We start from the raw sequence: 13,517 nt of genomic DNA, 5'->3' as shown, positions 1-13,517 counted from the left end.
GCACCAAAAACCACTAAGCTAGTGTTATAGTACAGCTGAGTACTTACAATATCTCAAATGTTTCCAACTACTTGTAAATCGTGAGAAAATCGCCATTCTAAACAGTGACACGGGGCTGTGCAGTCGCCTGTCAATGGCGTCATATCCGCGTTACCCTTTGTTACCGCCATTACTGACGTAGAAACCGCATGACAACAGTATCGTGGACAAATGCGGAAGTAGTGTCCAGCATCTAACAAGCCACTAACTTGTTTCGAGCATTTATGGACCACAATTATTCGCAACAAATATAAAACTTTACCTCATCTGCTAACATGATTTCTCGTTCCCGTCTGATTGATGGCCATCAGCGGTGGAGTTGAAGACAACAGATCCCATCTTGCCACGCTCCTTCACAGCGTCTTCAAGCTACGCCATTGTTGTGCGCCCTCTAGAGGCAGTTTTTACAAACTGCACCTTTAAAGCTAAATTTTTTTAAGCTTAATTTTTAAATGTAGTTTTATTTGTAGCCATTTTGTTACGTGCTTTTGTCATTTTATTATTTATTTTCAGTTAATAATTTTAGTGCCTGAACTTATTTTAGTTAATTGCTAAGGAAACATTTAGAATTTTCATTCATTTCAAATATTTTTTATTTCCATTAACAGAAATGTTTTGTGTTTAGTTAACTGTAGACCGTTTCATCGGACACGCGTGCCTGACCCCCAGTTAACTTCCAGTTTGTGTTTGGCTAGTTAATATTAATTTGTATTATTATTTTATTGTATAATAATTGTGTTCAATAAACGATTTGTTGAATTTTGTTGTATGTTCATTTTATTAAATAAATAATTTGCTGAATGGGTCCTGCATTTAAACATACTGTATGGTACATTGACATCTAGCGGTTGAGCTTGGTATCGGAGTCTACATTCAAAATACTGGAGAGTTAAGTTTAGCAAACGGTCATTCTCCGTTTCTTTTGATTGTTATCAGAAATAATCTACATTCACTCTATTGTTTGTGAATGTGTACCGGAAGTTAAGTTGGAGTCACAAAAGTGCGCAAGCGCAGTAACGTTTGTTTATGTTGTTAAGATGAAACCATCTATAATGACCTTGGTCTCATCTAATCCTTACAAAAAAGCCCCAACTTAGATTCCATCTGAGGTCGGTGGGTTATTTAAATGCACTGGGTCACATGACTGAACACAACTGGTACCAAGGGTAGAAACAGAAGAATAAAATGTATAAATAAGCAAAAATAAAAAGTCGAAGCATCAAGATCCCTCTACTCTAGAGATACGCAGTTGCTAAAGCTCCCCTGTTATATTGTTATTAATCAATAACCCATCTCATGCAGGTTTCACTGAGTGCTCGAGGGCTCAACCAGATGCACGATCTACGACTCCTCAGTGATGCGCTCTTCATGTGCTGGCATGCAAGCAGCAACTTGAGATCATCTACACACAGCAGGTCTTGTTATACTAGCGCACGTGACGTTAATGCAGCATGAGGTCGAGATGCGCGTTAGAAGATGAGAAGAACACAATAGATCAACCGGTGCAGTGTGCTGTGTGTCTTTTGAGAGCACTTACGGTTATGGCCCTCGTCATCAATACTACACTTTGGTGTTGCGTGGGCTTGTTTTGGACCTGAACTTGGCTGTTTACAGCTGTAGCTAGGAGTGGCACTCTCTTTGTTCTTCCAAAAAAAAAACGATGATCACACATCGTTCATTAAATGGCCAGCTGAAATGTCGTGTAACAACGTGGGTTAAACCAAACGGAGTTGCGGCTTGCCACCGATGAGAATGCTGGGATGTTGTTCATTTTCTCCAATCGAAATTGAACAGTGCGAAACATATTAACCAATAGAAACCTGGGTTAATGTTTCATGTTTAACATGATTTATCCTTTACTCTGGAAAATATTAAAACCCGTCTACACTTGATTTAATACCAACTCAATGTACTTTAAAAACCCAGAGTTAAAGGGATAGTTCACCCCAAAATAAAAAGTCTCATCATTTACTCACCCTGAAGTTGAAGAATGTGGGAAACCAGTCAGTTCTGGGGCACAACTGACTCCCATAGTAGGAAGAAAAACAATGGTAGTCGATGGTGCCCCAAAACTTGTGATTACAAACATTCTTCCAAACATATTTCGTTGCGTTTAGCACAACAAGAAAATGTATGTAGGTTAGAAACAACTTCTAGGTTGGTAAATTCATTTTTATTTTTGGGTGAACTATTCCTTTAACATTCTTATTCACCATTTCTTATGGCCAATAAAACAGTAACTGCACGTTCACATCATGTGCTGCTTCAGAGCAAAATACACACGGGTGTACAAGTATATGAAAAATTCTTTATAAAGACGCCTACACAGAGAACCTCAGTGGCTCTTTCCCCGAGTTATTTATAGCCACGAGAAGCAAGGGAGAGAAATATGAGAAAGATAAATGGAGGCAGAGAAGGCAAGAGAGAGAAAAAGAGCAAGGGATGGAAAGACAGAGAAAGGATGGAAAAGATGGGGAGGCAGAGGTAAGGAGGAACTACAGAGCCTCCGCCGACGTCCAATGCCACACTTAGCGAAGGATCTGGCAGCTCACCATCGGAGCTCCTTGATGGCCGATGATGCCGGGGGCTGCTTTGAGACTCCCACGGTCCATGATGCAGGGTGAAGTGATCGACAGAGGAATAAAGTAGAGTGTGAGGAGAACACACAGGTAGATGAGGAGAACCATCACCTGGAACCCTGTGAAAAACAACAGCTTAGTGGCATACACCATATACTGTCAAAAAATGGCACTTCATCTGTTCTGTTATCACCTGAAGTAGCTGAGAGACTCACGTTAATGGAGTGGCGTGTAATGGAGCTTTAAGGCTTTAACATGTTTTATAGGAGTATGCAAAGCAGACGAATGCACTGTTATTCCAGCAACCAGCTTTAAACATGTCAACAGTTAAAGGGTGTGGCTGCTGATACAGCAAGATTGTCTTTAAACTGTTGCTCTCATAACAGCAGCCGAACTGAAAGAGAAAACTCACTGTAGAGCTAATGCACTATAACATCCCTTGAGGCAACACTGAGAATGCACCGTTCTTCCGCTGCATTGCAAATTTTGTTTTGACACATTCGCAGCGACACGTGAAATAGCTTGTGTAGCTAGAAGCTCTTGTGTCCACACTCCACATGTTTTGAGCCTTCGGATATAACGAAACATGTTCCTATTTAAATGAATGTAGCGACTACTTCGCGAACTTCAGAGATCATTAAGACAAAATATGTCCCTGAGGAACTCTTAATTTTCAACAATGGAGACTAAAGCGTCTGGTCACTTAAATTAGAGGAGCCAGTTAAATGTGTGCTTGATAGAATCAGATGAGCTTGGTTAAACTGAAATGAGGAATCGATAGCAGTGTATTAATGTCACTTAACGTTGTAACATGAAACAAGCAGCTCATTGAGTTAGTGGAGATAACGCTGTCTCATGATGTGACGATTGGACAGAAGAATGTATCGATAGGTACAAAACATTTTTCTCACGACTCCTTTTAATTATTAACATCTGGTCAATAGTGATTCGTAACTGATTGTGAATCTTAAGGTGGATGCGGGCTTACTGGTTTTCTCTGCTCTTGCCACCTGTCCAGCTATCAGCCAGGCCAAAGCTGTGACCGCAGCTAAAGCACCGATGTGCAAGAATGGACCTGTAGCCTGAAGAATAGACAATCATCTCTTACGATTTTAAAGATAACTTTCCAGATATGGAATAAAAACCTCATAATATCTGCAGAAATTGGATGAAGATTTGACGCTAAATACGGTTAAAGCTGCAATCTGTAACATTTTTGGTTAAACAAACAAAAAACCTTGTTTATGTATGTGCTCAATAAGTGTTAAACACACTTACTGTTCCACGATTCACAACTGTAGTGATTTATACTATGATTTACAGACATGGAAAGTAGGGGTGTGATGAGATCTTGTGGCACGAGATCTCGCGAGGAGAACACAATATCCTCACGCAATTGGCGTGATGGTGTGCTGGGCTCGAAATTGCGACCATTTTGGTCGCATATGCTCCCTAAATTTAACCTGTGCGACCTCAAAATATATTTGGGAGCATTTGTGTGAGTGCACATTTTGTTGTGGTGCGACCTGTTTACATTACTGTACAGAACACGCTAATAACTGCACAAAGTATGTGCATGCTGTGAGCTACAGTGACCAGCCCGGCCATTCATAGACGACATGATTTTCCATACCGCGACGCAACTTTCCCACTGTTTTTCTATGTAAACACACGCTACACGGATGGGTTTCAATGTTCGCGTGCGTCTGCAGCACCTCGCACACAAGCACTAGTGTTTACGGAGGTTCGTGCTGCCAATAACGCTTTGGGAGCATGCGGTTGAACAGCAGCAGACTGTACCACAAGTACCGTATAGCAATTGCAAGTTCACATTACGTTATTTTAAATACATTCACAGGCAAACCTCTTCAAAAATGGATCATGTGTCTCTGTGCAATGTTAGCATAAAACATGATGTGTTTATGTAGTTTGAACTGTTTCTCTGAAGGCTGTGAGGGTTCAGTCAGTGGAGGAAGGAGGATTGACAGTGTGATAAGATCGCACCTCTGCTAACACCAGCACTATGCAAAAAGCATATAGAGAAAACAACCAAAGCTCTTTACTAAAAGCTGCGCCTGTTAAGAAAATCGAACGCATCATTTTTGTGCAATTACTGCCTGTCAGTTGAGTTTGTGACAAAACATTCTGCAGTGTTTACATATTGTTTATTACTGCATAATATAATTAATTAAAATAGAAGTTTATTTTGTTTCATAAAGTACAAGTTGATTTTATAATGGCTACATTTTTTGCATTTTGTGTTTTTAAGGTGATTAAAATACTTTTTCCCCTATATATTTCATCATTGAGGATTTCTTTAAAAAAAGTCTAAAAATCTCGTCTCGTGAACCGAGTCTCGTCTCATCTCGTGGAAAAAGTGTCTCGTCACACCCCTAATGGAAAGCTTTTCTGGTTTTAAAATTGACCATTTATAGGTATGCGTTTAGGTGAAATGTGAACTACTAACAATATTATTTACCAAATTTCAAATAAAAATATTGTTTCTATTTGCAGAAATTGAAAACAAGAGAAATAGGCCAAAATAACAGAAAAGATGCTCTGTATTTTTTCAGACCTCAATTACTGCAAAGAAAACAAGTTCATATTCACTTTTAAGCAATACAACAGTAATATTGTATATATGTATTTAGGAAAAGTTCATAAATCGTTTTTAATGTGATAACCTCAATAACCTCATTGGATGACTTCATGTCACTCCTGAGGTTTGATTTTGTTGAAATTCAACAGACACTAGACTGAAATGGCCACAATACATCTGAAAATGCTAATTAAATGAAAATTTCACAAACAACTTTTTTCTGTGGCTGTATATCATGAGTGCTTGGGTCAGATTCTGCGAGAATCAGTCAGTTGTTGTAAACACACATTGTACATAAAGTGCAATTTTATGTTCTGAACCAAAATTACAGTAGACGGATAAAAGTTATGGATTGCAGCTTTAATAACCAAGAGTGTGAATTTTACATTATGTATTATAAATATTATATAAATATTTAAATAAACATACCTGAAGAGAAATCCAAATGACATCCCATTCCTCCCCCCACATCTGTGTGACCGATATCACACCGATTATTGTAGTGAGCAACGCAACCGTCACACCAATCTAGCAAGACAAAAACATCCTTTTAGAATACCCCTACAAATATTCTACACATTCCACATCCAAACTGTCTGTTCATAACTAAACAAGAAAGACTACTTCACAGTGCCAATAGACAGAAATCCTCAGGGCATAACAAGATGCATGTGACACTGTCGAGGTTCATTTGGCCCGTCTTGCACAAGCAGACAGATCTCTCTTTTTCTATTCTGGGTATAAGAGCAGTTAAAAGGTTGACAGATACCTTGTGGAGCCAGTGTAAGTTCAACTGCTGCCCGACACCGACATGACACAGAGCTAAAATCTGCAACAAGGATAAATATTACTCCGAGTAAAGTGGACATCGAAAACAACAGACAGCATTTGCTTAGATAAACTGAGAACTGTGGAGTTAAAACACTGCAGAATAGTGAACTAGTCAACATGTACACATGTATGTGAGAGATAGTTGGTGGTTGTGGAGAGGTTTTGGTGTGTAAAGCCACAGTGCAGCAGTATTGGTGGTAACTTACCATTAAAAATGCAATATAGGTGAATCCAGCTGCTGTGGTGGCCAGTATGGGAACGGTTCCATCGCTCCACTCCCCTGAACGGTTGTATAAAAACCTGCATGACATACAGTGTATTTAAGGGATAGTTTCACATATCACTTGTGTTCACTTTGATGAGCTAAACCAGAACATAATGTCTTCATATCTGTTCCTGTCTGTTATGGACTAATACCAAATAATTCCACCCTTGAGAAATACAGGGAATTAAGCTTTTTACAGATACCATTTCTCGGGTTCACTTTCATAAGAGCTGGGGATTGTATAACAACACTTTTGCAAAAGAGGAGGATGAGAGAGACATCTGTTTTGCAAAAAGCATCCGATTCCTAGTGGGTATCTTTGAAACAAACAAACAACAACAAAAAAACGGTAGGACGCAGTATCAGAATCAGGATTGTCTTTCTTAGCATCTAAACAAAATGTTCAGGATGGAATACTCGCTTTTGACTAGCTTTTCAGTAAGGTATTATTTCAAAGCAAATGTTTCAAATAGAGTGTCGCGGGGAGGATGTATTTTTGTATGAATAACCCATAGTTAGCATTTTAGCACTTCTGGTTCCATCGTCCCAAAGTCAATGTTCTTTTGGTAAATGCCTGAAATAAGATTTATGCTTAACAAAGCTTTAAACATTTTCATGTCTTATTCTACAGCAAAACAGACCTTAATAACTCAATCGTGATTTTTTAAAAGCTTTTACATGTCTTTAAAACAGGGGTTGCTTAGAGTGCCTACAGACGTGGTGGAGGGATGCTAAACATCACCCCGCATAAAAATCTAAAATAATTCTACATGGGCACAAATCGAATCTCATAAAAGTGGATGGAGATTCATTCACGTAGTAGTTTTGAAAGAGGGAACATGTTTGTAATAAAGCAGGTTTGGAGGTGATGTTGATGTCGAGCGACCATGGTGGTCTAAAATATAGTATGTCATTCAGGTATTTTATGCATACATTATGTGTGAAATATGCATGGAACTGAATTTTAGTATGTTAGTCTAAACACAGTTTAGAACCATAATCCAAAGGGGGCAGTCTGCCCTAATTCCTTTGCTATTGATTGACCAAACAGCAGCTTGGTGGGTGAGGCCATATCAATGATTTGCCAGCTAGATGCATCTCCTGTCTTATCACCGATTCTACTGACACAGTCCCACGAGACATTAGTGGAGGTTGTTATGAATCAAGCCTCTTGTCCTCTACAGTGGCCTCAATGACTCATGTACTACTCCTGAGAGTATGCAGGGGGTGATGGGGGCGGGAGTGTGGAGCCACATAAGGAAGAGAGGTGACATTGAAACTGAAGAGAAAACAGGAGATGAACGAAACAAAAAACGACCTTGAGGGACAAAGCAAACAACGTCCTTTATTGTGACCGAGTATGTGGTTCCTGGAACATCTGCTGACGACATGGTTACTGTGAAAATGTCATTGTTTAGTAGCTAAACTAAGAATGAATAGAAATGTGAGTTTTTTTCGGTGTGTGTGAATGTTAGACAGCATTATTCAGACAGTATGCAAATTTCCTGTATGCATAAAATACATGAATAACCGACATTTCTGGAAAAATTCGCGATATACTGCAGAGCGCAAATGCAGTGGGAACTGTATCCCACAATGCAATGCGCCCAATTTTCCTTTATCATGTGTGACACATCAAAAGTAATATCAACTGTGTTTTTTAACGTCAGATGGCCAAAAGTTTTAAAAGCAAACTTGGTTTTCTGGGATTATAATTTGCCCCCACTTGCTATATGTGTATGCAATGTCAACATTATACATGTTGTTGTTAAGTAATACAGCAAAATACATACAGTATATGTATTAAATGATAAAGTCTATTCAGCAGTATTCAAGTAAGAGAGAATTCTAACTGACCATAAATCAGTCAGTCTGTTAAAGTTTCATGCGATCTGTTTTAGCAGAAAACTCTGAACTCATGACCTGCGGATTACATTAAGAGCGGGATTATCCCAAATTTGTTTCGGGAAAGCTCATGAGGTTCTTGTATGTGCTTCTTCGGTGAATTAAAGATTTAGGATTTTGATTTTTTTTAAAGTATAATGTTATAAAGCTTACTCACCAGTTAAACTCACTGTAGTCATTGTGGGCTTCCCACCAGAAGTAAAACCACACCAGTAACAAGGAGAAAGTGCAGAAGAGTATGAAGGACCACAAACACTCCCACTAAAACAGAAAAACACAATATACAAAAAAAACTGATGAAGCGCATATTAGATGAATCTGGTTCCACATGATCTGTCGATCAGCTTCAGTAATAAATGAGATTGTCATAATCTAACACAAGCGGAGTGCCAAAGGATAAATCTTCGTAATTAGATGGGAAACAATTTTTCGAAAACTGTCATCAAATCAATTTTACTATCCACTTTAAAAAATTTCAAAGAAATGTAATATACAAGTGCCTCAGGATATGACTGCACCCATATGAAACTCTATTAGGTTTAATAGAGCTGCTTCAAGAGTGAGATTTGCCTTCATTATCGTTTCATTAGTAAAAAATGACTTCTGTTCTCTGCAGGGCATGGGAGACTTTGTTCCTCGAGCCTGATCCGCTATATGCTCTCACTTTCTTAAAAAACACACCAAGAATGATATAAAGGCAATCCATTCATCCATGCAACCTTCATGTGTTTATCAAGCACTATCATTATTCACACGAAAACAAAGAATAACTTCTCTGAAATGGACATTAATTTTATTGCTAGCACTTCCCACACATATTCTTTTTACACTCACCCCTGGCTCAGCCTAACGCTAAACAATACCCAACAAACCACAAATACAAACACCTTCATATGAGAATAACACTATTTATATGCATCCCAGACGATTAAGTGTTTGTGTTTTCAAAAGCACAAAATGAAATTACAAAACGTGGCTTTGTGGATTAATCAAATAAATCACAAAAATAAATCAAATCACAGTCATTTCTCTTAATGGTTGTCTTCTTTAATCAATTGTGATGGTTCAGTGCTAAAGACACGGCAACCACACTGGGAAACAAATGTCAGGTCCAGTTATTCCTGCATAATACTTGGATGGGCGTTCCTTGAAAAAGTAGACAAATTACATAATCAGTCAAACTTGTGCATTTGTCTTTATTTTCATGCAACACACTTCAGGAAGTCAACCTGCAATGACAAGAGTAATTCAATAAAATCCAGCTTTGATGGAAAGAACTCACAACGTCAAAATCATTTTCTTCACCCAGAAAGAAGACACGGGCTGCGTCCGAAATCGCCTACTTCCATACTATATAGTAGGCGAAAATGAGTATGAGTCATGAATAGTATGTCCGAAACGTCAGTATGCAAAAAACAGTAAGCGAGAAATACCCGGATGGTCTACTACTTCCGCCGAGATTCGTGACTTCTCTATCCCATGATGCCACGGGAGCTGAGCAACGGTCAAATTTCAAAAGTAAATCAAATAAATATAGCGGAAAACTTTAAGGCGGACGTCCGTTTTTAACGTAAGTGCCAATAAATTAATTTCTCGTCACTAAATTATGTTTTTATCAACGCTCACGTGTAGGTTGTTGTTAATACGTCATAGGTCAAAGAGCATACGGGTCACATGACCATAAAACATGGCGGACGCAGTATGTCCGAAATGTATTCATACTACTCCCACTCATACTATATAGAACATACTGTTTTGATGGCCAATAGGTAGGTACTTATTCAAATTCAGTACGTACTGTCACAGTATGCGATTTCGGACGCAGCCACAGTCTGTCATAAGGAGTACAGGGCAATACACACGGTTGGAAATGAATGTTCCACTTAGCACACAAAAAGCAGTTAGAAGCATGTAATAATTCCTAAACCCCATCATCCAAAAACACCTAAATATAGAAATAAAGAGGATTATGGGTAATTTTAAGAGAACAAAAGCATAAATAAATAAATACTGCTAAACCGAGAATCTCCCACCAGCACCACAGGCTGCCTGATTACATCAAATCAATAACATCAAAAACAGGTCAAATGTTGAAAATGTGCTATTGTGATTCCAAATGATTTCCCAACAATGTCATAAAATATCAACAGCGGTATTGTTTAGTACTGACATACCAAAAAAAATGAAACTGACACATGATAAAAATGCCATTGTGTCATAGGTGTTCAGTAAATCTTTAAAAATCACCCCTTTATAAACCATCTTCATTCCCCCCGGAAGGGGTGGAAGTAGCGTAAAGACTGTGATAAACCCAACTGTGTTTTCATACCAACATCATTATGGACATATACCGTACAGTAAATCAGCATAGTTTTATCTAAACAAGAAGTCATTAAATCTAAAAGTCTTATTTACAAGCTTATTCGTGCCAAGGTGATCTGAAATGACATCGCCACTCAGCCACTTAGTATCAAGATCAATTCAGGGCAGATTTCCTGAAAGGAGGGGAGAATTCTGCGAGACCGAAGAACTGCCTTCACCTAAATCAGGGCCATAACCATCAAAGTCATTGTGGACATGTTTTTATAAAGATGTATGTAATAAGATAAAAATACAGTAGAATGAGTCACTTAAGCAATCCCAGCAAAGCTCCACAGCACATTTGTTTTACAGCTATAATTAAAGTAAATGCGGTGGACTTTCACTAATAAGCACAAGTGGGGTAATATGCAACGGTTACAGTGGCTGAGTTTAATGATTCTCATTAAGTTAAAGAGGCATATCTGAAACTGAAATATAGAGCGTAATTACAATATCTCAGACTAAAATCTGCCATACATCGGGGGCAATTATGAAAATTAGCCATCAGTTTCCATGTTTGCATTTCCTAGACAAACATGGAAACCAAGCTGAACCAACACATTCAGTTTTAAGGCATTAAATTTTCATCTATGCAACCTGGCTTTCATGCCCCCATCATATGATTTATTCATACAGTAAGTTTTTACCTTCACACATCTGTTCCCTAGTGGCACAAATGGTAGTGAATCCCACTGGACTGCTAAATACCCAGTCAGAAAAGGGCAAAGAACACAGGAGGCCGGCTGCCTAATTTGAGAAAGGAGAGATGCTGTCATACTGTAACAGTATCATTCAGTGGTAATCCCATCTGTAACTAAATTTAGATGCAAAAAAATCAAGTTATTTTTACACGGTGGAGCTAAAACGAGCAATTACATTGCAAAAAATAATTTTCCTAATGGGGTATGCATACGGGTCGATGACGTACTTTCGCTAAAATCTTAGCCAAGCTGTTAAATCCTGCGCCGTAGGGAGCAATGGCGCTTCGCTTCAAGACGCACATAGGATTACGATCAACAACGTGAGTCTAATTATTCAAACACTTCGCCACACGTCGACAACCAAAAAGGAGAAGCACTTCAGGCGATCCGTTTCAAGGTACATCAACAAATAGAAAAAAAGCGAAGTGAACTTTTGCACTTACTAGAGGCATGATCACAGAGGCACTTAACAATGCTCACCCGTAGTGCTGTCGGTTCGACGAAATTTGAAAGTTTTCTTAGTAAACGCATCGTTATCACTTGGTGAAAAATCCCCTTAGTGCTATGAGAGCAGAAGTGACCTAGCTGGCTGAGATTTTAGCGGAAGTACGTCATCGTCCCCGTGTGCATATACCCCATTAGTTTCTGAACAGGACAAAATCCCTTGAGAAGCAAAACTGTAATCGAAATCTACTGTAAAATAATCATCTTCATGCTGACAGACAGGGAGAGTTTAAACATGACAAAAACCTTCCTGGCATTAGGAAATGTGCTGGCATTAGAATTCACCAACAGATACCTTTGACAGGGCTGTTTAAATGCTGACGTGCTTTCATCCGTAATCATAATCCTAAAACACAGTGTGACAAAGGAGAGTGGAGAGACTCGTGGAGAGGGGAAACTAAACCGTCCTATTACATCTGAATCCACATTAATGCAGGACATCCCATCAAAGAGGATTGGATGTGCAAAACGTTGTCTGGGCAGCAGAAAGTAAATCACAGGCCGAATCGTGTTTTTTGAGGGATGACATGACTTTAAGAGCCACATTGCTGGCGTTTTTGAAGACGCATGTAACACAACCGTGTCTGCAGGTTGTCTCCGGGGGCATCATGTATGTACTTGTTTTTGAAGTGACACTGGCAGTTGTGTCTCGCGTGCTGCTCTGGGCAAGATCAGAGCCCTTGAGAGAGACAGTAGCATCAATTCACTTTAAAGAACCGCGTTTTCACAGCAATGGCGTTTCATGGAGCCCCTCAATAGTTCCCGTAAATTACGAGCGACACATGGAGCTGCAACAATACAGGACGACTGAGATGAGCTTTTATCATTTAAATAATAAACTACTAATGTAATTAAAACATTACGATTCATTATAAGGTCTTTATACACCTCTGAAGACATATTTATGTAAATTATATTGCATTTCTGTCAATAGATCCTCCAAAAATTACACACTGGACCGTATAGTTATATTATGAGCTGTATTGCTTTTACAGAGCTGGAGCCCATGGGAGATGAGTACACTCCTATTCACAGGCCCTTTGTGTTGGAAGTAAAGGGATGAGCAAACGGAAAAACTCAATTATTACTGAGGAGGATCTCTTTTCAGTGGAGCACACGCTAGCCTAAACATCTTAAACAGTAGACGGTCAACGTATACTCTCACACTCACCAGACACAAGACTGCAGGTAAACTCAACAGAACTAAATATCTGTTGTATTAATAATACACATAATTAATACAGATAATACTGAAAGTTCTGAATGGCGTTTAACACCAATACTGGAATCATAAAATATGTATCTTTGCATCATCGATGGCCATCTGGGGAAGAGCAAGAGTTTAGGGACGAAGGTCAAATTCTGATGAATGAGTGAAGCGTATCCTGTATCTCTTTTAAAAGTGACAGGAAACTACACTGACTGTATTCATTGACAGGACTCGCTATGATGCATGGAGCGCTCTGGTATCGGTCTCTCTCTCTCTCTCGCTCATTCGCTCGCTCGCTCAGACAGCTGAACTGGCTCTTTCTGTGGACAGTGTAAGGCCTCCTGGTGCGGATAGACAAGACTAAGCCAAAAAATGCTGACGGCACTGTATGAGCAGCTGAGAGTCAGAGAACAACAGGAAACCGGGGCAATGTGGAATGGAAATGGAAATCTATATCTGCACCTTTTTGGCTGTTTTATTGTATTAGGCATCGATCCAAAGGCCCAGTGATTGTAGATATGCA

At 39.1% G+C, this 13,517-nt stretch overlaps 1 protein-coding gene across 4 annotated transcripts in view; it reads right to left on the bottom strand.

Moving 5' to 3' along the window:
- Window positions 1-13,517, bottom strand: part of gdpd5b (glycerophosphodiester phosphodiesterase domain containing 5b) — a 40,813-nt gene that overhangs the window by 6,533 nt on the left and 20,763 nt on the right. For all 4 annotated transcript variants that reach the window (XR_008964291.1, XR_008964290.1, XM_057350864.1 and 1 more), the window contains exons 3-8: window positions 8,376-8,479; window positions 6,255-6,348; window positions 5,987-6,046; window positions 5,647-5,745; window positions 3,607-3,700; window positions 2,592-2,737 (exon numbers count right to left, since the gene is read on the bottom strand). Coding sequence is in view for 2 of the 4 variants with exons in the window: in XM_057350864.1 (XP_057206847.1) it covers window positions 2,592-2,737; window positions 3,607-3,700; window positions 5,647-5,745; window positions 5,987-6,046; window positions 6,255-6,348; window positions 8,376-8,479 (597 nt within the window). In the remaining 2 variants the exon portion in view is untranslated. The remainder of the gene's footprint in view (window positions 1-2,591; window positions 2,738-3,606; window positions 3,701-5,646; window positions 5,746-5,986; window positions 6,047-6,254; window positions 6,349-8,375; window positions 8,480-13,517) is intronic.

The sequence above is a fragment of the Triplophysa rosa genome, linkage group LG14 (genome assembly GCF_024868665.1).
Source record: "Triplophysa rosa linkage group LG14, Trosa_1v2, whole genome shotgun sequence".
Lineage (NCBI taxonomy): Eukaryota > Metazoa > Chordata > Actinopteri > Cypriniformes > Nemacheilidae > Triplophysa > Triplophysa rosa.
The sequence above is the reverse complement of the archived record's forward strand: the minus strand, read 5'-3'. Positions and strand labels throughout refer to the sequence as shown.